The 21,771-nt window shown below is 40.5% G+C and overlaps 2 protein-coding genes across 3 annotated transcripts; one reads left to right on the top strand and one right to left on the bottom strand.

Moving 5' to 3' along the window:
* Positions 1-448: 448 nt before the first annotated feature.
* Positions 449-11,081, bottom strand: LOC117550041 (glutaminyl-peptide cyclotransferase). Its single transcript, XM_034222326.1, has 7 exons — positions 10,862-11,081; positions 7,362-7,508; positions 5,614-5,895; positions 3,414-3,581; positions 2,278-2,377; positions 1,558-1,674; positions 449-1,474 (listed from the first exon to the last, which is right to left on the bottom strand). The coding sequence occupies exons 1-7, from the start codon at positions 11,024-11,026 to the stop codon at positions 1,293-1,295; spliced, it is 1,161 nt and encodes a 386-aa protein (XP_034078217.1). The 5' UTR covers positions 11,027-11,081; the 3' UTR covers positions 449-1,292.
* Positions 11,082-11,513: 432 nt separating this feature from the next.
* Positions 11,514-19,802, top strand: mocs3 (molybdenum cofactor synthesis 3). Of its 2 annotated transcripts, none has more exons than XR_004569549.1 (13): positions 11,514-11,738; positions 13,082-13,214; positions 13,312-13,404; positions 14,299-14,419; positions 15,146-15,220; positions 15,398-15,515; positions 15,773-15,881; positions 15,990-16,052; positions 16,545-16,708; positions 16,876-16,923; positions 17,491-17,587; positions 17,668-17,779; positions 18,818-19,802. XR_004569549.1 is itself a non-coding variant. In XM_034222163.1 (13 exons), the coding sequence occupies exons 1-13, from the start codon at positions 11,646-11,648 to the stop codon at positions 18,973-18,975; spliced, it is 1,380 nt and encodes a 459-aa protein (XP_034078054.1). In that variant the 5' UTR covers positions 11,514-11,645; the 3' UTR covers positions 18,976-19,802. The 2 variants fall into 2 exon arrangements, 1 of the variants encoding a protein (XP_034078054.1); XM_034222163.1 differs by having other exon boundaries at positions 17,672-17,779.
* Positions 19,803-21,771: the final 1,969 nt, after the last annotated feature.

The following is a 21,771-nucleotide window of genomic DNA, read 5'->3' as shown; positions in this document are numbered from 1 at the left end:
TTTTTATCTTCTTTAAGTCAAGATAAACAGTGCGTTTGCGTCTGACTGCAGCAAATGGGAGAGTCTGATCCACTCTCTGTTCTCATGGGAGTGGGCTCCATTAAACACGATCAGGGTGGTGTGGAATTCAGGGGAGGTCCTCCCTGATAGGATTAAAGGAATCATGGGATTGTTGTGGAGGTGAGACGGAGGGATGGAAAGTGTGTTTTGGTCTGTGGAGGAGGAGGGGGCCCAAGCTTTAAGGCTGAGAGAGGGAGGAAGACTTGAGCGCTGTATTGGTTACACTATCATTGTTGTTCTAGGATTGTATTACAAAAAAAGTCAGCACTTCCTCACACAAAAGGTCACGTTAGATAATCACAATGACCAACTTCTTCTTTCAAAGCTCCCAAAACACTCAAAGTAAAACAAAGACTCGCAAAGATAAGCAAACTCTTCATGGCCTCGCTTGTATTCTGAATCAACATTTATTTCAGCATCAAAATACAGGAAGTCCAGGTTTGGCACTGTATATTATTCTGGGATCTACATTAGGATCAGGCTAATAATATCATATAAACAACGGCAGGAGAAACACCAGTACAGGAAGTATTCCACTTTGCTATCTAAGATGACAGGATATGAAGGCCTAAAGATGTTGTTAAATCATATAAAGCCACTTCCTGCCCCTGACAGCTTCAGTCTGAACAGTTTTACTGTAGGAGAGGAAATGTCACCTTCTGTGTGTGTCACCATATTGTTTAAATGTAGCTCACAACATCACAGATCAGAGACTATGGATGGTATTACATGACTAGAAAAAGATAGCTACTCTGGACTTACATGTGGCCTTTCAAAATAAAGGGTGTTAAGGCATTTTAATCGTTCACATTATTGTTTTCTTTTATTTCCTCTACACTGCTCTTATTCTTTCTCTTTGAGGCACACGATCCTAGACATTAGCATTGACACTAAGATGCCTCATCACAGTGTAAAGGAGGAGGCTGACATAAAGAGAGCAGTGTAGTAAAAGGAAACACACAAAAGATCCTGTGTACTGATGTTGTTGCTGGGACTTTAAGGGAAGATGAAGCCTCAGGGTCTTGAAGTCTTATTTTGGAAGAAAGTACATTTCACATACCCCGAAATAGGTTCGTACCAAGAAATTAAAATATATGCATGTAGATCTCTAAACATATTCTCTATGCTTTTTACAGCTGGCAACGTCGAAATGATAAGATCAAGAAGAGATACATATTGTTGCAGATTTTTACTACAGTGAAACGTCAAAGATGTAATGCTTTTTTTTCTTTTTAGGGGACATTCTGTGGGTTTGAAGGGACGGCGGGTCTGGCATTGAGGTACTCCAGAACAAACACCTGGATGATCTTGTTGAGGTTCTGAATGGTGGCGCGATCCAGGTTCTGCTCGTTGTCGTCAAACGTGTGCCATACAGACGGGAAGGGGGAGGGGATCAGATGGAGGACGCGCACACCTGAGAGAAAAGCATGGGATGAGGACAGAGAAATACAATATGTCATCATTTTTGCTGTATTTGTGTTACTTTGTTGGGTTTACCTCTGTTTAGGAATGGTATATGATCATCTTGAACGTGACCAACCGGTATATTGGGCCAGAAATATTGCACGCTGTCAGGATGATCCACAAGCTGGTTCATGGAGTGTAAACGCTTTTCTGAGAATATAAGAGGGAAGACAAAGAGTGAGTTAGTTCAGAGTAAAGAAAAATAAAACATGCTAAGGTATAATTTCTTAATTGTGTAAAAAAAGTATTGAATAGTTTGCTTTGCTTGATTTCGTGTTTATGGTTTTTTAATTGTCAACTCAAGCTACTTTTGTTTTCCTTTCTTACACATTGCATAACTGTAACCACATTTTGATGGATTAAATGTTTGTAAATTCTGATTAATAACATAATTGTTTTTAAAGGAAACCGGATCCATTAAAAAAAAAGGAAAAACCAAGGACAAAAATCTATCTTACTAAAATGAGTGAGGAAATAGGATTTTAATCCTCTATAAGTTCTTTAGGCTGAAAATACACAATATATCCACTATATGCAGAATCTAAACAGTGCAAGCACAACAACACAAGAGCTTCAATGGGACAAATGCACAATAATTTGACAGTTGCCACATTTGCCCTTAAGCGATGATGATCGTCTGAATATGACTGCCTTATTAATGACTCATGATTAAAGTGACTTGTGGCACACCTTCACCATAGTAAACAGTTCTTCACAGTGTGTACAATAGTAGGAAAACTTTGGATTATTCACCGATGCTCTGCAGCCTAGAGAGCCAGTGTGATGTGCTGGGGAACTGGTTGCCAAAGGTCGGGCTCGGGCCCCCGATCAGGTCCAACAACACCAACAGATCCTGGAGGAGAAGAAACAAGGTCTGGTGATCTCTCATGAGAAACTCTATAAATCCTGAAGAAAAGTTATAGTAAAAGCTTAAGAAGCCAGTTCCCATCACACCTCAGAGACCCTGCTTTGAGATGTGGTGGTGCAACACACTGACATCACTGCTCAATGCTCAAACATACACACATGCACGCATGTACACACACACACACACACACACACACACACACACACACACACACACACACACACACACACACACACACACACACACACACACACACACACACACACACACACACACACGTTTCTTTAAGAGACTGTCTGCTTTATCTCCACAGGAATGTCTACATTTGTAGATAGTCGCTTACAATTCAGAAACATTTACCAATTAACTTGACATCTTCTTATCATATACTGTGTAATCAATTATGTTTAATATCAAGACACCCAAGCCCTCCCAGATGATAAAATGACCAGCTTTGTGATCTGACATTCCTTGGTAATACAAAACTATTTAAGACATGCACCGCCTTGTTAGGAATTTGTCTGTCTACAAGATCAGTGCTTAGCAGGTTGCGCTTGAAGTGATGCAGGCTAACAGAAGTGTGTTTTTCAGTGAGATTATAATCATTTAAAGGTCACCTATTATGCAAAATCCACTTTTTAATGTCTTTTAAACATAAACATGTGTCCCCTCTGTGTAAAGAGATCCTGAAAGTTTCAGGAAAAAAGATTCGCTCTCTTTTTGTCCTGATCCATTTAATGTATATAAAAACCTGTCTGAAAATGAGCTGATCCGATTTTTGGCCACTTGCAGAGGGGCGTGGGGAGTGGCTTATTTTCCTCTAAAGTAACAGACCCAGAATCAGCACTTTTGGGGCTGAAACAGAGGGGTTGTGGGATGCTACAATGGGTGATCTGTTTGGTGTTTGAAGCCAAACACTTCAGAGACATGTTTTGTATATATCTGAGAATTATATTATATTGATGAAAAGGAGTAGGGACCTTTAAGGTGGTTTAGGCAGAAAAAAAGAACTGTGTTGTACCATGCCGTGTAGCTGGTTGGTGTCCGTGGCTCCTGCAGGGTGGGGGGTGGCCTCCATCTTCTGTGCCAGGTGCCGGGAGCCGTAAAGGGAGTCTGTGGGGGTCCACTGGAAAAGAGCCTCCTCGCCATCAAAGAAGAGCAACTGCAGGGTGAGGTCAGCACTGGAGCTCTGCATGGGGGGTAAACAGAGGACAGTCAAGGCATTGACTTCAATGCAGACCTTCCTGCAGCAGTCAGACTCTACAACCCCCACAGCCCCTGGAAGACCCCTGGTAGACCCCCCACAAATAGAGACTCATGCAATCCTGTACAATAAACCTGCAATGTGCAATAGAAACACTATCTGCCATTTGTACGCTATAATCACTTTAAAGTAAAAAATACTTATTTTTATAAATGTCCCAACTTATATTCTTTTATGTCACAATACTTCAATGCCATCTTACGTTTACCGAACTTACTGCTACTAATTTTTCACCATGGTTGTGTAATTATTTGTCTTTATTTATTATTAATGTGTGCATTACTTTCTTTATTATTTAATATCTGATTTTTACCTGCTATTCAAATTTTGCGGAAATTACGGAAATTACTAATAAAGGATTTCTGAGTCAGAATGTTGCTGCCCCCTAGTGGTTTTGAGGTTTTTGGTTTAGTGTGAAATTAGGGCTGTGTAAAGGTATCAGATTTTGACTTCCCAATTATTGTGGCTAAAATGACTCACAAAGAGAGTTCACTGATTTATTGTGAATGTATGGGGGATTTAGTGATTATTCTCTATACAAGTATATTCTAACAACCCTCAGTTTTTGTTGCACCCCAAATATATGCTTCTGCTAGTTTTCATGTAATGCTGGCCACTATACTGCCTGCTTTAATTCCCATCTTTATTATTTGTCTTTTAATTTAGTATAAAAGTTGCCCTTCTGTTTTTATTATTGTCATTTTGTCTTTTATATCAATCTTTGTGCAGTGTTTATAGTTGTTATTTCACAGTTGCACATAACTTCAGTCTATGTTTTGTTAAAGTCGTCTTTATAAATGAATTTGTATTGGATTGGAAGTTAACATCCTCCTCTGTGTCGTTTATCAGCTATGGTATTGATTGTGTGTCCGCCTCCATGGCTTGTATTGTATTTGCTATTCCCCCAACGACCTTTGTGACGGGCTGAGTCTGATGAACACGTCCCTGGCTGATCTCTCTCTGTCAGACCTCACTGAGCTGCAGACAGGCCTCTGAGCTGCAGCGAGGAGCGCGCTGCATGAATACTAAGTGTTATGATGCACTTGTTTGTGGAGCAATTATATATAGATTTTTGTTTTAATTCAAACAAAGCATTTTTTTTCTTTAGTAAAATGTTTTTAAATTCATAAAGGTTCATGGCAATTTACTTTGACCGTTCTTTACAAAGTAATTATATTAACAACAAACTAAATGAAATGGATAATGTATATAATTGTATGTGTCTATCTGCATCTTCATTTTTGTGACTGGATCACTTGACAAATCAACCATCAATTGTACTTTTTAGTATAAACTTTCTTCTGGCTCCGCTTTAACACGTGCATTTTAACTGATATTTATACTTTTATACATTTTTCACAACCTTTTTACATCTCTGTATATATTTCACATATATTTTATGTCTCCGTATAGACATAATCATTCCTGTTAACATTTAGTTATTCATTTTTAAATCACTGTACAGGTCTGCCACAAACGACTTATTTTTGTATATCTTTTAAAGTCTTTATTATAGCTATCCCTTTAGACTTCTGCCCTATTTCATGAATTAGATCAACATAGATTTTGATTTAATTAAATATTCAATGTACATTGTTTGTGCATGATCGAAGCCTTTCTTTGCCAACAAATGTGCACATTAAATGAACAATTGTAACTTAACTTGAACTGTTTCTCATATTTGGGTGACATGAACACATCTATAGTGATGATCACCTAGTTCCTGAAACCGTCTGCAACATGTTTGGTCTTGTTTTCCCCAGAGCTTACGGTCATTGGTGATGTTGTTGTATGACTTGCCTGTGATTCATGACCACAAGTCAGCGCTGGTCACCATCACAAAAACAAATTCACACTTCCAAATAGGGTAGTATGAGTGTCGTTTAAAAGCCTACAGGAGGGGATTTACACATCTACACAGGCACACAGATAGACCAGTAATGTATTGAACACCCACCTTCTGAGCTTTCAGTTCCACATCCAGGGCTCGGGCCAGCTCCAGCATCATGGCGCAGGGAACAGCAGAGTCCGTGGCTCCCTGGAACTCCCTGCCGTGCCACTGGGGGGGGTAGTACTTGGAGTCGTAGTGGCAAGCCAGGACCAGCTGGCGGGTGGCTGATGAGTTGAGAGTGGCCACTAGGTTAGTGAAGGGCAGGGGGCCGTAGGGGGTTTGTGACATGAACTTATCCTCCGTCACCTCCCAGCCCGCCCCCAGGCCAGCCAGGACGGTTTTGATATGCTGTGAACACATGCAAAGATGTAATGTTAGTAATGAAGAATCAGCTGGGAACTCACTTTATTACACACTTAAATAATAAGTTGATTTACGTCTATGGTCATTAAACTTGTTTAAACACAAATTAGTCTGCTTTACACCTGTTAGTTCCTAATTCTTCAGGAATGAAACACCGTTTTATAATAACTTCCTGAATTGGCTGTATTTCCTATGATAAACATTGAGGCCTAATAAATATGATATGCTTATGTGAATAAAGTTCCTGGATGTTGCCAAATAAATTGAGTTTTAAATGAGGTTATGGTATCTTTTTTCATATTGTTTATTCCATTTTTGACAAATATGTGTATGTATGTTTAATGCCGGGTAGTAGGGAAGTTACATATCTCTTTTTCAACGTATATCAGATTAAAATAAATTCTATTATAATATTATCATTTTGTTACAGGCCTGAGCTTGATGAAGTAGTAAACAAATGGACATCAACGGGGATTGTATTGATGCCTTCAGATTCATAAATACACACATTAATCATAAGATGAATGTGTGATTTTACACACTGTTCCTCACGCATTATTCTTAATATGAAAATAATAAGCCTTCCAGTCAGTGGTGCCACTTCCTCCTTGAATTAAGCCACTAAGATCATTGGGTAAGTGATTTATCAGTGCCATAAATGTATGAAGCTGTCTCATTTCCTTTTCATTTGGCGCCAAGTCTTTCTGTGGGAAGTACTCTAAAGACTTCTTAATACAGTGGGATGGGATTTGCCTTGATTCCAATTAAATAACATGTATTTGCGTACCCAACTGCTTTGCTACACCTGACCAGTACTTAATAGAACAGTCCCAATCATTTCCAGCAGACACTTTCCAGCAGGGGTGTCAAACTCAATTTAATCGCGGGCCACATCAGCATTATGGCTGCACTCAAAGGGCCGGTTGTAACTTATATATAAATATATATAAAATAATGCATTATATTACATTATTGCCTCTGCATTGAATTATTATAGGGTAATAACTTCATAATTAACTACGTCTGAAAGCAGAAGTCTGGGGCAAATAATTGCAAGTCTCTTCAGTGAGAATGTCACAAAATGATTTAAAAAGAAAAGCTGGAAAAAAGTTGAAACCAAGTGACATTTTTTTTAAAAGGAAGTGACATTTAAAAAAAAGAGTCAAAATCTGAGAAAAGGGCACATTATAAGAAAAAAGGCATATTTAGAAGGAAGAAAGTCAAATTCTGAGAAAAAAAGTCTAATTTGAGATGCATTTAGTTTATGGGCAATGTGCTTCTGTAAATCGGCATGTAACCGTATAATAAACATATCATATTCTTTGCAAGCTCTTGTGGGGCCACAGAAAATGAGGTCACGGGCCGGATTTGGCCCCCGGGCCTTGAGTTTGACATCCCTGCTTTACAGTGTTCTATATTGTAGCTATAAGAGTTTCTATCAATAAACTCACCTCCTGCACGGCCGTGCTGCCTGCAGAGCCGGGGTACCTGGTGACCAGCAGCGGCCTCAGGTCCCTCTGCCACATCTGCTCCAGGTCAGTGTGAGACACAGCCGTGCTGATCTCAGCTCGTGTTAGAGTGAAGGCTCGGTGATGGAGCTGGACAGAGCCAGAGGAACAAGACAAACAAGACAAGACAACACAAAATGGATGAGAAACAGCATCGTGCTCTATTGTAGGATGAAATTAAATATGTTCAGAAAGACTATTGCGAGGTAATCATATCAGCTAAACATCAGTGATGTGATCGGATCCCTGTTAAGCATTGCAGTGTTGCAAACAGAGTATGAAACACAGCAAATTACAAAGCAATATTCACCTCCACCAAACAGTTTGTCTGTGTGATTATTAGAAGGATTAAAGGCAAGTTATTTGCCCAATGCCACATTTGGGGAGAGGAACCAAAAAACTAATTCAGAAAATGATATTTAATTCAAAAATCATTGCAAGATAGGGCTTGAGACTGTCCTTCTAGTTACTCCTACTTACTGTCCGTGTCTATTAGATTATGACACACTTTCAGATCAACTGTCACAGTCTGCTCCATCATTCACCAGTAGTTTTCCATTCACCTGTCTCACCTGTTAACCACACCTACGTTTTTGCTCACTCTCTTTCTCTTCTGCACCCATTAGTTTCACTGCCAGTATTTAAACCCTCACCAGACACACACCCGTTGCCAGATCGTACTTTGTTTTTATGCTAGTCTTTCACATGTTTGTTGCCTACCCGGTTCCGACCCTGCCTGTCCCTGACCTGCCTGTTCCCCGACCCTGCCTGTCCCTGACCTGCCTGCTCTGCCTGTTCCCCGACCCTGCCTGTCCCTGACCTGCCTGCTCTGCCTGTTCCCCAAACCCTGCCTGTCCCTGACCTGCCTGCTCTGCCTGTTCCCCGACCCTGCCTGTCCCTGACCTGCCTGCTCTGCCTGTTCCCCGACCCTGCCTGTCCCTGACCTGCCTGCTCTGCCTGTTCCCCGACCCTGCCTGTCCCTGACCTGCCTGCTCTGCCTGTTCCCCGACCCTGCCTGTACCTGACCTGCCTGCTCTGCCTGTTCCCCGACCCTGCCTGTCCCTGACCTGCCTTTGCCTGCTGTCTGACCCTCTGCCCGGCCCTGACTCACCTTCTGCCTGCTGTCCTCTGGTTCGTTTGCCTGCACATCATCCGGCTGATACTGTTCTGCTGGTATCCCTCTGTTCTGGTATTATTACCAATAAAGTACATTACCAATACTCCTGGGTGTCTCGAGTGCTGCATTTGGGTCCTTCATCAGATTGTGACATCAACTACTTCTTAGTATAGGATTTGGGAACATTTTCTATGATGCTTTACTATTGAGCAACATGATGATACACATCCTGCAGAACAACTGTGTGTCACAACACTGTCATATCACTGGAAACCACCTACTGGGTCTGTCAAAAGTGGATTTTTGATTGTCCAGTTAATAAGTTACTACAGGAGAAAATGTACCACAAGAGGGACTTTTTACTGTCAGCTACTGTCATATCACATACATGGTAATGTCTTAAAAATGATACCCTCACACATCTTTGCAGAGAGGCAGGTCCAATTAGACCAGTGTGAATAAACACTGATTGGATCTTTTCACATTCACACAAAGGCGACTTTAGTAAAAAAAGGCCTCAGAAAAAGAGACAGGAAAGTGAAGGGTGCTTGCATGCTCTCCTGTGCCCTAAGATATGATTATAAAAGGAAAAGCAAATACACCAGTTTGTTTAGTCAAAGGAGCATAATGTGGATTTGCAGGTTTCGAGCTGCCAATTCAATGTTTGCTAAATTACAGCCATAAGGTTAAAAAAACACATTGATTCTTCGATCCCCATGGCTCTTTTTCATTTGGTCTCAAAGTTCACCTGCTGGTTGTCCTGGTAACTAACTGAACGGAGAGGAACGACAGAGAGCAAGAGGGAAAGAGCTGATGGTGGATATCCGAGTTAAGCCTGTTTGTGTGTTCTCAAAGGTTCTCAATGTGATATACGGGGGTTATAGAATCCATACTGACAATTATTTGAATGATCAATTATTCTGTTGATTTAGGATTGGGCAATATATCGATATTGTTATACGAGTGCATATATTATCTTACATTTTGAATATTGTAAATGTTTATTTTCCTGGTTTTAAAGGCTGCATTACAGTAAGGAAATGTAATTTTCTGAATTTACCAGACATTTGGCTTTACTTTTATTGGCCTGTACCCACTTAGTCCATAAATAGACATTACTGTAATTAAAGTGATCAATATTTCCAAAATGTCAACACTACAATATTGTCACAAATCTATATTGTGGCACTTGTTCCGTAATGCTGTCATATTTGATTTTATTCATATCACCCTGCCCTTTGTTGACTGTTTAATCGATCAATTGTTTAGTCTTTAAGATGTTAAATAGCTTAAAATCAGATCACATATACCCAGAGACCATGGAGACATATTTTCTCTATTGCTTGTTTTTTTATGACCAACATTCCAAAACCCAAACAACACAAAAACATGTAACAACATTTTTGCTTCATTAAGTCTTGAGATTTATATGAGAAATCACAGTGGGGATTCTTTGCCGTCCTAAAATGGTGTCCCTTTACTGTCTGATGACACATTCCTTAACATGAGCATTCACGTATGAAACCTGAGTTGGGCCCGCACTGACTGGCTGTAATTACAGAGTGACATACAGTTCCACATGTATAATTATGTGGTTAAACAGAATACAGTCAGTCACAGAGCTAGGGCTCACTGAGTCCAGAGAGGGTTAAAAGGGGGTCCACTTAAGCTCTATAAATACCAAGACCTGCAATTGGAGGATCAATGACGATGACTGTGCTGCCATAGCAACTAGGCATAGAGAAGAGAAGAAGAATAACACAAATGAAGAACATGAGGGGCCAGGCATGCCCCTGATGAGAGGTGCTAGAATACAATGAATACATAAATGATGCATATTAACACTGTATGCGAACTTTGCCTTTCTCATAATGAGTATTCTAGCTATAGATTGCCATTTTGAAAGGAAACACATGCTTACAGAGACACAATATACAGTATATGTCCGATATATGGAACCTAAGAATTTCATTGACTAACCTACTGTAGCTACTGTGCATATGAAAATAAAATCCTTGAATCTTGAATATAAACATAATTGGAGTTAATCATGCAGTTCAGGGTTATGGTTGATTTGCTGTCAAGTTAGGGGGGGGGGGGGAAGTAAACAAGATATAGCCTACTGAGTTAATCCGTAATTGCAATCCTTCATGTAAACTTCATCCAAAGGAGGATACATGACAATACATTCATAAAAATCCTACATGCTTAAAATGTTCACTTTTGTAGACAGTTGTCTGGGTGTTCAAACATACAATTAACACATGACTGCCTGGCAAACATTTTAAGACAACACAATGGGGAAATGACCTCTTGATTTATGTACCTTTTCTTCTGTCCAGGGAATTCCATCGGTGCAGTGGATGAGTGTCACCCAGATGGCCACAGTGTAAAATAAACGCATTTTGGAGGGACCGAGGCTTCGCTCAGCCATCGCTGTTGTCGCTCCTCTCCACATTCCTGCCTCTTCTCTGTGAAAGCTACAGATCATGTGAAACACAGGAGGGAGGACCCGAGGCTCACAATCCACATCGCGTCACTGGAGCTACTGTATGTGTGTGTGTGTGTGTGTTTACGATTCATTCACTCACAGTAAACAAGTTCGGTAATGTTAGAAATATATTTGTTACCAAATAAAGGTTGTAAAAAAACAATTCAAGACTTCAAGAATTGTGTGGTTGGTAACACTTTGCTGCATCATAGTTATGGCATGACCTAATTCCTGGTCAGCGTTTTAGATTTAAGTTTAATTCACAAAAACACACCCCAAAACACCATAGCCAGCCTGTATTTTTAAAATTATCGTATAGATAGGCCTACTTATAATGCATCTGTGTGAAGTACGCGTACACTTAATGCAACATCTATTTTCACAAATACACATTCATAGCATTACAAATGAATTGCTTATTTTAGTGGGAAATCAGTGCTTCATACGTCACCTAACACGTGGCTCGTTGTCACGTGGTTAACCCGGAAGTTTGTGCGCGTGTGCTTCATTTGTCAACATGTTCCTCTAACACTATTGAATAGTGGCACATTTTGAATTATAGAATTGTTTTATATATACATATTTAGTTTGCAACTGCACGTGTTTTCAACCAGAAGCCATGACTGACGAGGTGGGCTATTTGAAAGCACAGCTCGAGGAGAAAGAGAAAGACATAGTCGCTCTGAAGAATAAACTGGCACATCTGGAAAAGGTACGAACGTTTTACTGAATGCTATTACGTACTGAAGCATGATGTTATGATATATTCGCCTCATTAGTTTATAGCCTTTAGCGTTGATGGCGTATCAATATAGTCCAGAATAACAGCACGTTAGAGCCAATAAGGTAACTCTTATGTTAAAAGTGAAACTTGATAGACAGCTAACTAACGGATTATATCTGTATTTAACTACCTTTCTGTCCCCGTAGTAACGTTACTTTTAGGTTTGATAACCCACAGGCATATACTCCGGAGATGTGTCCTACTCTAGAGTAGTTACAATGTTCCGATGATTAGAAGTCACATGACATGTAAACTCTTGAATCAGACCCAAGAGTTTTAAATGAGAAAACTTCATATAGAATATAAGAAGCACTACAATTCAATTAAAAAAAGGTGGTTCATACTCGTCCAGTATAATAATGTTAGTGTAGTTTTTAAGCTATTAAAAAAAATACGAGACTTTTCAATAAAAACTAATCTAATATGAAAAGGAGCAGAGACCCATGCCATTTAAAACACATACAGCAGTGGTGGGAAGTAACCCAGTAAATGTACTCACTTGTGTTTTTTTACTTGTGTACATTTTTAAAGTACTTGATAATGGTTGCATTTCAATGATATGCTACTTTATACCTCTTCTCGTCTACATGTACAATACTCACGTTTCACTCCTCTTCATTTATCAGACAGCTATTACATTTTTTTTACACTTTTAGAATATAATTTTGTATACATTTCAGATATGTATGAGTGGTTAGCAGTTTCCCCAAAGAGACATGGAACATCAAAACTTTTCACTTGTTTTTTTTTACTGTCATTACTGTTTTTGCAAATCGGTAACATCTTCTTATACTTAACAAAATAATAAAAGTTTAGATAAATCTGGAAAATATAAAGATTAGTAAAGACTTAGTTTCTTCATATTGTTGACCCCTAGGTTGTAAACCACTGGACTAAACAAGCTAACCGTTTATAATGTTTTAAAACTAGTTCACCTCAGGCAGGGGAAAGAGGAATTATTTAAGTTTTTAAAATAGTGGATATTGCAAAAGAGATAAAGCACACATAACACATATTAAATTCTGAATGGAATATAAATAAGCATACAATAAGCCACCTAAATCCCTCCATATGAATCAAGCTTTTCCCAAATAGCGCCTTATGTCCAGCATATGGGCTGTAAAGATATGTAAAGAGAGACATATGTAGCTTATTGTATTACAAAGGCATGCTGTGGTGGGCTGTGATGCCACATGGCTCAAAAATCCTGTTTAAACTCGTTTCTTATATCTATATGTGTTATCATTCCTCTCTGGTGGGTGTGATATTAGAGCAATGCCTCAGTACTGGAGCTGTATGAAAAAGTGACACCCCTAACGCCGCTTAAAGCCAAAGCATCCCTCAGCAATGAGGACATCATGAGGTACAGCAGACAGCTCCTTCTGCCCGAGCTCGGTGTACAAGGTATGGATTTGAATTCTCATGTACTACAGTAAGCATTCTTTCAACTGAGATTCATGACATGACCGACCACAACAAAGTGAATCTTTATTGTCCACAGGTCAGCTAAACCTATCCAAGACCTCAGTGCTGGTGGTGGGCTGCGGGGGACTGGGCTGCCCCCTGGCTCAGTATCTTGCAGCAGCAGGCATCGGTAGGTATTCATAATGATTAATGCCAAACTAATCAAATCATTAACTCTGAAATACATTTGCTGATGGGTGTGACTAATTGACGGGTTTGTCTTCCCCTTTAGGCAGGGTCTTTAATTAGCAATTTGTCCTAGTAGCTGTTAAACTGAATAAGTGTACCTGCTGGGATGGGATGGTTTGCTGGCAAAATTATTTATCATTATTGCCCAAAAAAAATGGTCATCCCTCCCATTTAAAAAAAAAAAGAAGAAAGAAAATGTAAACTTATACTTTATTAGTTTTTTAACACATTCCCCTTTACATCTAGTGTTCCAATTTAGATGAACAGTTTCTTTAACAAGGGGTCACAACAGGGGCGGACTGGGACTAAAAATCAGCCCGGGAAACTCGAAGCCCAACTCGGTGCCGCTAGTCAATTGTCAACGCGGGGGGTGGGGGGGGGGGCGGGGTACCGGCCCATGGCCAGTCCGCCCCTGGGTCACAATATGTATAAGGTCTCAAATCCGAAAAATGTAACATGAGAATATGAAAAACAAAACGTATAGAAACCAAATCTATAATAACACTGAGAATGTAAATAACACAAGTACACATACCACTCATTTTAATTCTGTCAAATCAGGTACAAAGGGCAAAAGGACAAGAGTATGTTAACAGACGTTATTTATTTTTTGAACATTTTTTCTTCTGCGCTCAAATGTATACTTTCCTCAGGTAACATTTTATACACACTTTGTCAATGAGAAAGTTTGAGAGTAGGCAACAACTACATATAAAGGAAGTGCCAGTCATGTCTGCTTAAGGCACACTGTGATACATCTTTACCCTGGTTTTGGGGTTTAATCCAGATAGTTTAATTACTTGGGTTTGACAGTTTCCTCTCTGTGTCTCTGCAGGGCGCCTGGGCCTGCTGGACTATGACGAGGTGGAGCTTAGCAACCTGCACAGACAGGTGCTTCATGGGGAGGAGAACCAGGACCAGGCAAAGGCTCTGTCTGCTGCTAATGCAATTAAAAGGTACAAATGAGCTACATTCATACATACATTGGTCCCAAAACAGATTTGAAACATAGAAGTTAGTATTTTGATATTATTAGGACATGTTCTCTAACTATGATAAGTGGTGTGTGTTGTGATTTGTAACCATTTGGTCAAGTGTAATGCATGCTGGCGCTTTCCAGTCTCACCACAGGTTATATTTGGTTGTGTATTTCTCCCCAGTCTGCAAAAATTCTGTAAACATGTTATTTTAGAGACAGCTTTTTCTGGTGCCATTTCCTTCACACTGGGCCCACTGTGGTGTGGTACACACAAACACACATTGCATAGCCACAACCACATGAGGGCGCTATATCTCTGAATAACAGATAGTGCAGGGTTTAAATGATGCGTCACTTTTTTATGTAAGTTGGTAATTACTGATCACTCGCAGGTACAACTTCTAATACAAGAGTCTTGAGTCATAATGCAGGTTTTGATGATGATTTTTCATAGTTGAGACAAGTAAAGATTATGAGGGTAATGGTAGGGCAGGATGTGAGTAAGGTCTCATGTCAGATTAAAAACTTGCATGTTGCAGTTTTGTGGTTTGTTCTTGGTCCTTAATGAAGCACGAAAATTACCCTCATATTTGACAGTGATAGGAATACTCTTCTGATGTGTTAAAGTAGCTTATCAAGGACAATCAAACCTGATGTTATAGGAAATTAATTAATATGTCTCAATGTGACTTTATATCCGCAGATTGAACTCTACAGTAGAGTGTATTCCCTACCACCTGCAGCTCTCGTCGGAGAATGCCTTGCAACTCATTCAACAGTATCCTCAACCTACAACTGTTACAGATATGCTAGTCTATGGAAAATGAAACAGCCATCAATTATATCTGATACAGGCATATGATTGCTTTTAATGCATGACTTCAGATATTCAGTTGGGAAATGTATATACGTGACTAACACATTTGTGATGACACCTTGACCTCGCTGACCTCATATATGACATTGTTGCCGATTGTTCAGACAACGTCCCCACGCGGTATCTGGTGAATGACGCCTGTGTGCTCAGTGGCAAGCCTCTGGTGTCAGCCAGTGCTCTGAGAATGGAGGGGCAGGTACAGTAGAAAGGCCACATTCAGGTAGCAAGAGTCCATCAGCTACACTACATTATAATGTGAGAAAAGCCGTGTGTGTGTGTGTGTGTGTGTGTGTGTGTGTGTGTGTGTGTGTGTGTGTGTGTGTGTGTGTGTGTGTGTGCGTGTGTGTGTGTGTGTGTGTGTGTGTGTGTGTGTGTGTGTGTGTGTGTGTGTGTGTGTGTGTGTGTGTGTGTGTGTGTGTGTGTGTGTGTGTGTGTGTGTGTGTGTGTGTGTAGCTGACAGTGTATAACTACCATGGAGGCCCCTGCTACAGATGTCTGTACCCGGTCCCCCCACCCTCAGAGACAGTGACCAACTGTTCTGACGGAGGGGTGTTAGGAGTGGGTGAGTGTTGTCCCCTTCACTTGCTCAGGAGCCATTAACTGTGCACAAAGTACAGTCTGTGCAAATGTAAATGATAGTTTTAAGTCAAACTTTCCACTTTTCTTTAAGTTCCAGGGATAATGGGCTGCTTCCAAGCTCTGGAAGTCCTCAAGATTGCCTCCGGACAAGGCTGTATCCTTTTCCATTCTGAACTCCCACTCTATATACAGGGCCCTCCTGAGACATTTAGTTGCTTTTCATCTGTTTAGGTTTTGCTTCACAATTTTCTGCCCAGTCATCCGGATGAATCAACAAAGAACTGCTGAAATCTTCTTTTATTCTAGCAAAGTAAGGTATGACAATCATGTTTTGATTAAATATAGCCGAAAGTTGAAACACTGCTGACTTTTCATTTGCGATTCCTATGAGAGCTCTATTTGAAGCTGTAAAAGTGTTCTTATGCGAATAAAGACCAACATTAGAGAATATATGATATATTCACCCTATCCTGCCCTCTGTCCAGCATTGTGATACCAATCCTAACACCTGGTCCCTATGCGTCACCCAGGGAAGGACTGTATTATTTTCCTGCCTAAATGTTGCTATGGTTTTCATTCACAAATGAAAACATGTTAGCCGATTCTCTGAAAGTCGTGTATCCTTTTCCTTGACCTGTCGGGCCAGCTTCCTGCGGCCAACAGCTGGTGATGTTTGACGCTCAAGATGCCAGATTCAGGTCCATCAAGCTGCGGCCCAAGCAGGCAGGGTGTGCAGTGTGTGGAGAGAACCCCAGTGTGACGCGGCTGGTGGACTATGAGGCATTCTGTGGCTCTGCTGCCACTGATAAGGTGGGCAAAAGAGAAAGAGCCTAGTATTACTGGGTCCTTTTCACAGTATTTGTTTTGTCTTACAGTGTGTCTTACAGCAACTTCATTTTCCCATTTAATACACAGTACATGTCATTATTTTGTAATCATAGGATCTCTCATTGCCCTGATGTTTCCATGTTTTTCAGTGCCGCAAACTCAACCTTCTTTCCAGAGATCAGAGGATCACAGTACAGGTAGGGAATATATCGTCCAGAGAGGTTTGGATATTGCGTGACTCCCTGTATTTAGTGCTGCTTATTCTATGATTACTCACAATTTTCTCAGTTTTCACGTGCATTTACCAAACTGATTACATCTCAGCGCTGACCCAGCCCCAAATGGGAAATGACTTAAAATGTGCCTGTAGATTTTCTATGGGAAAGAATAACACGTTCTATTTGGCATTGAGAGCAGCCACAGTGGATTGCATCTGTTTTCTAGAGAATCAGTGCTTTCAAACCCGCTGAGTCATTAGTCGCAGAGATTGGGATCATGATTGATTGGGCTGAAATCGAGATTGTGAAAACGAGGTTCCAGTTAGAAAACAGTTTTGTTTCCTGTGATTTAAGAAAAAAGCACTTTAAGTGTTCTTATTACTCCAAAAATGCAAATCAAAGCATCATTTCAACATTTGCTGTAATTATGATTGACCTGCTGTATAGATATAAATCAATGTCTTGTCCCAAGAGATAAGGCAGTACTTCTCTCTAATTATTAAGTTTAATAGTTGTGTATTAAGGACTGTTTTAATGTAATTCCAGGATTATAAATCGATAATGGACACTGCAGAGCCCCATCTCTTGTTGGACGTGCGCCCTCTTGTGGAGGTGGATATATGCCACTTACCTACCTCCCTCAGTATCCTTTTTTTAGAGATTGAAGCACAAAGTCAATCTCCTATTTACCATTTCTGTGTAATTATTCTCCTTATATTGTTGCCAGACATTCCCCTCTCAAGTTTAGAGTACAGGAAGAGTGAACATATCCAGTTACTGCAGGAGAGTATCAGCCAATTAAAGCAGCAGATGGAAGGTGACTGCAGGCCTCCAGGTAAAGTGCCAAACACCCTTTAGGGTCCGTACATGTTGTCTGAAATGAACAGGCACGTAGAGCCGCACTCGTGCATATTCACACGCTGCTACTGTGTGGTCTCATACTGCCCGGCCACAGGCTTATTTTGGACAGCTAGTTTGTAATGGGGTTGCTAGGTGACACCTTTTTCCAAAACAAGTACGTTCAACCTGAGCATCTGGCTTGCGTTAGAGAAATTAATATTCACAATGTTATTTTGGTGATGTTCTGGTTATTCACTGTGTTGGGCTTTCTTTATCAATGAGCTAAATATAGCCTCAACACACTGTTGGTTGTTTATTATATGCTCAATCAACTCTATGATTTAAAGTATTTCCCTTTTTCATTAAATGAAACATTTGTATAATTCAAACTTATGTGTGCAGCTTTTGTGCCTTCACGTTTTTAAGTGTTTTCTTTTATTATTTAAAGTAGTAAAGGTTGAACATTTGAAGTAAATTAGTCATATGAATCGGACGTGTATTAAGGGGGCCCTATTATGCCTTTTGCGTTTTGCCCTTTCTTATAGTGTGTTATATAGGTTTTTGTGCATGTAAATGTTCTGCAAAGGCTAAAATCCCAAAGATCCCTCCAGAAGGAGTTTCTCTCCCACGCACTCCCACCCCCCCTGTCTGAAACTTCCGTATAGTGACATCACTATGTCACACTCACACTTCATTGTGACTAGCACACTTGGCTGTCACTCCAACACATTGTAGGTGATAAGCTAAGGGGTGAGACATCTCTTAGTAGTTGACCGATCACAACAGAGCCGCGCTAACTAATCAGAGCAGACTGGGCTCTGGTTTCAGACAGAGGGTGAAAAGAGGTGCAGCAACACAGGCAGTATGAGGAAAATAAAGACTTTCGATCAATAAAACATCTAAACATGTCACAGTAGAGGCCCAAAATACAATTATGAACCTGAACATTAGCATAATTATTAATAGAGCCCCTTTAAGTCTTTAATGTCACCAAACTAACCTCTCAGTATTTTCCCTCTCCTGATTCCTACAGTGTATGTAATCTGCAAGATGGGCAACGACTCCCAGAAGGCGGTGCAAGTCATGGAGAAGATGAGTGGATCCGAAGTGGACAGTATTACAGTGAAAGACATCAGTGGAGGCCTCATGGCTTGGGCGAAGAGAATTGACCCCACATTTCCACAGTACTAATTCATCAATTTAAAAGTCAATAAACTGAATTATGTTTTTCGTCATTGTTGATTTTATTTGTATGAGAACTGAACATCATGCTTACCACTAAATTGACTAATGTCATCAATGAATGTAATGTTATTAATGTCCTGTACCAAGAAACAATGGAGCAGTTCCTAAAAAGTGTTGTGTAGTGTAGTTCAGTTCATCGAAAAACACAAGCTGGCAGTTAGATAACACGTAAGCATACTTGCAAAATCAGGTCCCTCTTGCTGTTTTTCTTTGAAGTAGTAATAGTTAATTAACCTATTACCCAATAAATAAAACCTGCACTTTTCACGCTAGTGTCCTGAAGCAGACGCAATAACCTACTTAACATCCCTTTACATTTATTGAGAGATTGAGAGACAACACTGCTTCTTTTTTTTGTTTTTAGCTTAAAGAAAGCTGAAATAAATCCATATTTCTGGGGACATAAAGGACCCCCTTAACGGGCCTTTGAGGACTCCTGGCTGGACCCCACTTTGGAAATCAGCACTACAAACTGACCCGGGTCGTGTAAAAAAAAGTGTTTTCTTGACATGGCCAAGTTGAAATAACGGAAAAGAAAGGCACATGCGCATTGGCTTGAGCTCCATCGGAGGCGCCATTGCTTCACAGGGACTGTAGTTCAAGTTTTCCTCCCAACACATGGAAAGTCAGTTATGCGGAGATAATAAAAAGACTCCAAGCCCCAGCCACGGTGGCCGCTCTTTTCTCGTCAGGCAGGGGGAGTAGACACAGCTGGAAGGATAATAAGATGCGTATGAATTTACAATCTGGAATAAAAGATAAGAGAAACTAAATGGACGGCTCAGTCAGTCTCTGCACGCCTGTGTGTAACACTTATGTCGGTGTGTGTTACATGTGAGCTGCGATCGCTGCGCTTTGGTGTGTGACTTCCACAAAGTGCAGAGTCTTAAACTTCAGGCTCCGCTTTCCTCAGTTGATGGAGTTACACAGTTTCTTCAGTAAGCTCACAATGGAAAGAAAAGCACCCTTCGCTGACTGTGAAGGTAACGTATTACTTCAGAGAGATTCAAGACTTCGTTTGATTGCAAACGGGCTTTATGTATGGGGATAGTAGAGCTACAACAAAGTGAATGTGTAGATTCAGCTCTTGTATAACTTGTTTTGCTGGCATTCTCGACTCGGGTTGTGTTCTGCCAGCAAGCCTATCGAAAGTGGGAGGGGTGCAGATGTTAAGAAGCCTTGCTTCCAGATGTTTGTGGAGTTTGAATTATTGTAAACACAGAAATGATACGCTTTATCAACTTTTACATCTCTTTTACGTTACCAATGCACTGTTTGTTGTGCCCGTTGTTAAAACACTTGTGTTAGTTTACAAAATTGTCAAAAAAGGTAGATAAACGAGTTAAAATAATGATGTTATACACACACGTTAAAGCTCCTTTAGCACGGGCCATTTACAATGAAACAATATGAGCTAGCTTAAAGCTAACCCTAGGAAGCACCTACCACCAAAACAATGCAAGGCAACAGTCTACAACACAAGTTTATTATATTAGTAAAGTAGGCTACAGTAAAATAAAGTACAATTTCTTTAAAAATTCATTCTAGTAAAGTGATTAATTTTGTGTTGTGGGTTGGTAGTGAAATCCATTTTCTGAGTGTGTTTTTCTACATTAATTCAACTTAAAAGGGATTTGCATAGGTAAGAAGAGTAGTTGTTTCATTCATACACTATGGCTGCTTTACACCAGTCCACTTATACTGTCTCTACCCCTGTATTCAGATAGGTGAATACTTTTTTTATAATAAAAATAGCACTATACGTGTGTGTTTGTTTCTGTGTATGTTTGCGGTGACAGGCTTCCTGTGGTCAGAGTGGATTACTGACTTCAGTAAGGAGATGGAGCGCCACTTCTGGATATGAGGCTTGCTGCAGTGACTTTGCTGCAGAAGTCTGCGGACTGTCCACACACGTTTTCTCCCTCACCTGCCCGTCTACTGAACGAGTGTGTGTTGGGTGAGCTCAGGTGGGTGGAGTCGCCTATTAGCCTCTTAATTTATGAAAAGCAATGTCATTTGGATAAAAAACATAGTGCTGACTCACTCCCACTGATGAGGACCAAAGATTCCCCTTACCAATAGTCGACTGTGCTTTTTTTGGCCAGTCTTTATTAAAACCTCCACTATTCAGCATTCCACGTCACCATTGGAAGAAATCCAATGTCTGCCTCCTCTCCCCCATCTTTACCTCGAGCCTTCCTCCACTCTCTCTATCCGCACCACCCATCCTCCTCGTCCACCTCGTCGTCCACCACAACGCCAAGCTCACCCGGACCTCTCTACACCCGGCTGTCCAACGGCAGTCACAGCGTCCCCAGCCCCACAAACTCCCGCAGCTCCTTCCATGGGGTGTCTTTCCTGCTGCAGATAGGGCTGACCAGAGAGACGGTGAACCTGGAGGCTAGTGACCTGTCGCTGTCCGCTGTTAAAGACCTGGTGTGCTCCATAGTGGACCAGAAGGTAGGCATCTCATTAAAACACACTTGTATATGATTCAAATGTCAGTACAAGACATCAAACATGTTCTCTCTAATGTACTCTTGAAGGGAAAGCTTTTCAACCAACACACACATAGCTTGTTTTTCAAACTTGAGGACAGTGGACATGATACATCAACATGTGCTCTGCTGTCTTCTACCATATTCATCTGTTTAGGTTTTGTTTTCCAAAGCAGACATCTGGGCCTCGTGCCCCAAAATGAGTCAAACACCGCAGAAGCATGCACACAACAGCACCGACGCT

The sequence above is a fragment of the Gymnodraco acuticeps genome, unplaced genomic scaffold (assembly GCF_902827175.1).
Source record: "Gymnodraco acuticeps unplaced genomic scaffold, fGymAcu1.1, whole genome shotgun sequence".
NCBI classification, from domain to species: Eukaryota; Metazoa; Chordata; class Actinopteri; order Perciformes; family Bathydraconidae; genus Gymnodraco; species Gymnodraco acuticeps.
The sequence above is the reverse complement of the archived record's forward strand: the minus strand, read 5'-3'. Positions and strand labels throughout refer to the sequence as shown.

Excerpts from the sequence above, each read along its gene's own strand:
- LOC117550041 (XM_034222326.1), bottom strand. The coding sequence starts at position 11,026 with ATGATCTGTAGCTTTCACAGAGAAGAGGCAGGAATGTGGAGAGGAGCG. Across the intron at positions 7,509-10,861 it reads TTCCCTGGACAGAAGAAAAG|CTCCATCACCGAGCCTTCAC; the intron begins GTACATAAATCA and ends GGCTCTGTCCAG. Across the intron at positions 3,582-5,613 it reads TGGAACTGAAAGCTCAGAAG|AGCTCCAGTGCTGACCTCAC; the intron begins GTGGGTGTTCAA and ends CCCCCCATGCAG.
- mocs3 (XM_034222163.1), top strand. The coding sequence starts at position 11,646 with ATGACTGACGAGGTGGGCTATTTGAAAGCACAGCTCGAGGAGAAAGAG. Across the intron at positions 14,420-15,145 it reads GCTGCTAATGCAATTAAAAG|ATTGAACTCTACAGTAGAGT; the intron begins GTACAAATGAGC and ends TTATATCCGCAG. Across the intron at positions 17,588-17,671 it reads CCACTTACCTACCTCCCTCA|ACATTCCCCTCTCAAGTTTA; the intron begins GTATCCTTTTTT and ends TATTGTTGCCAG.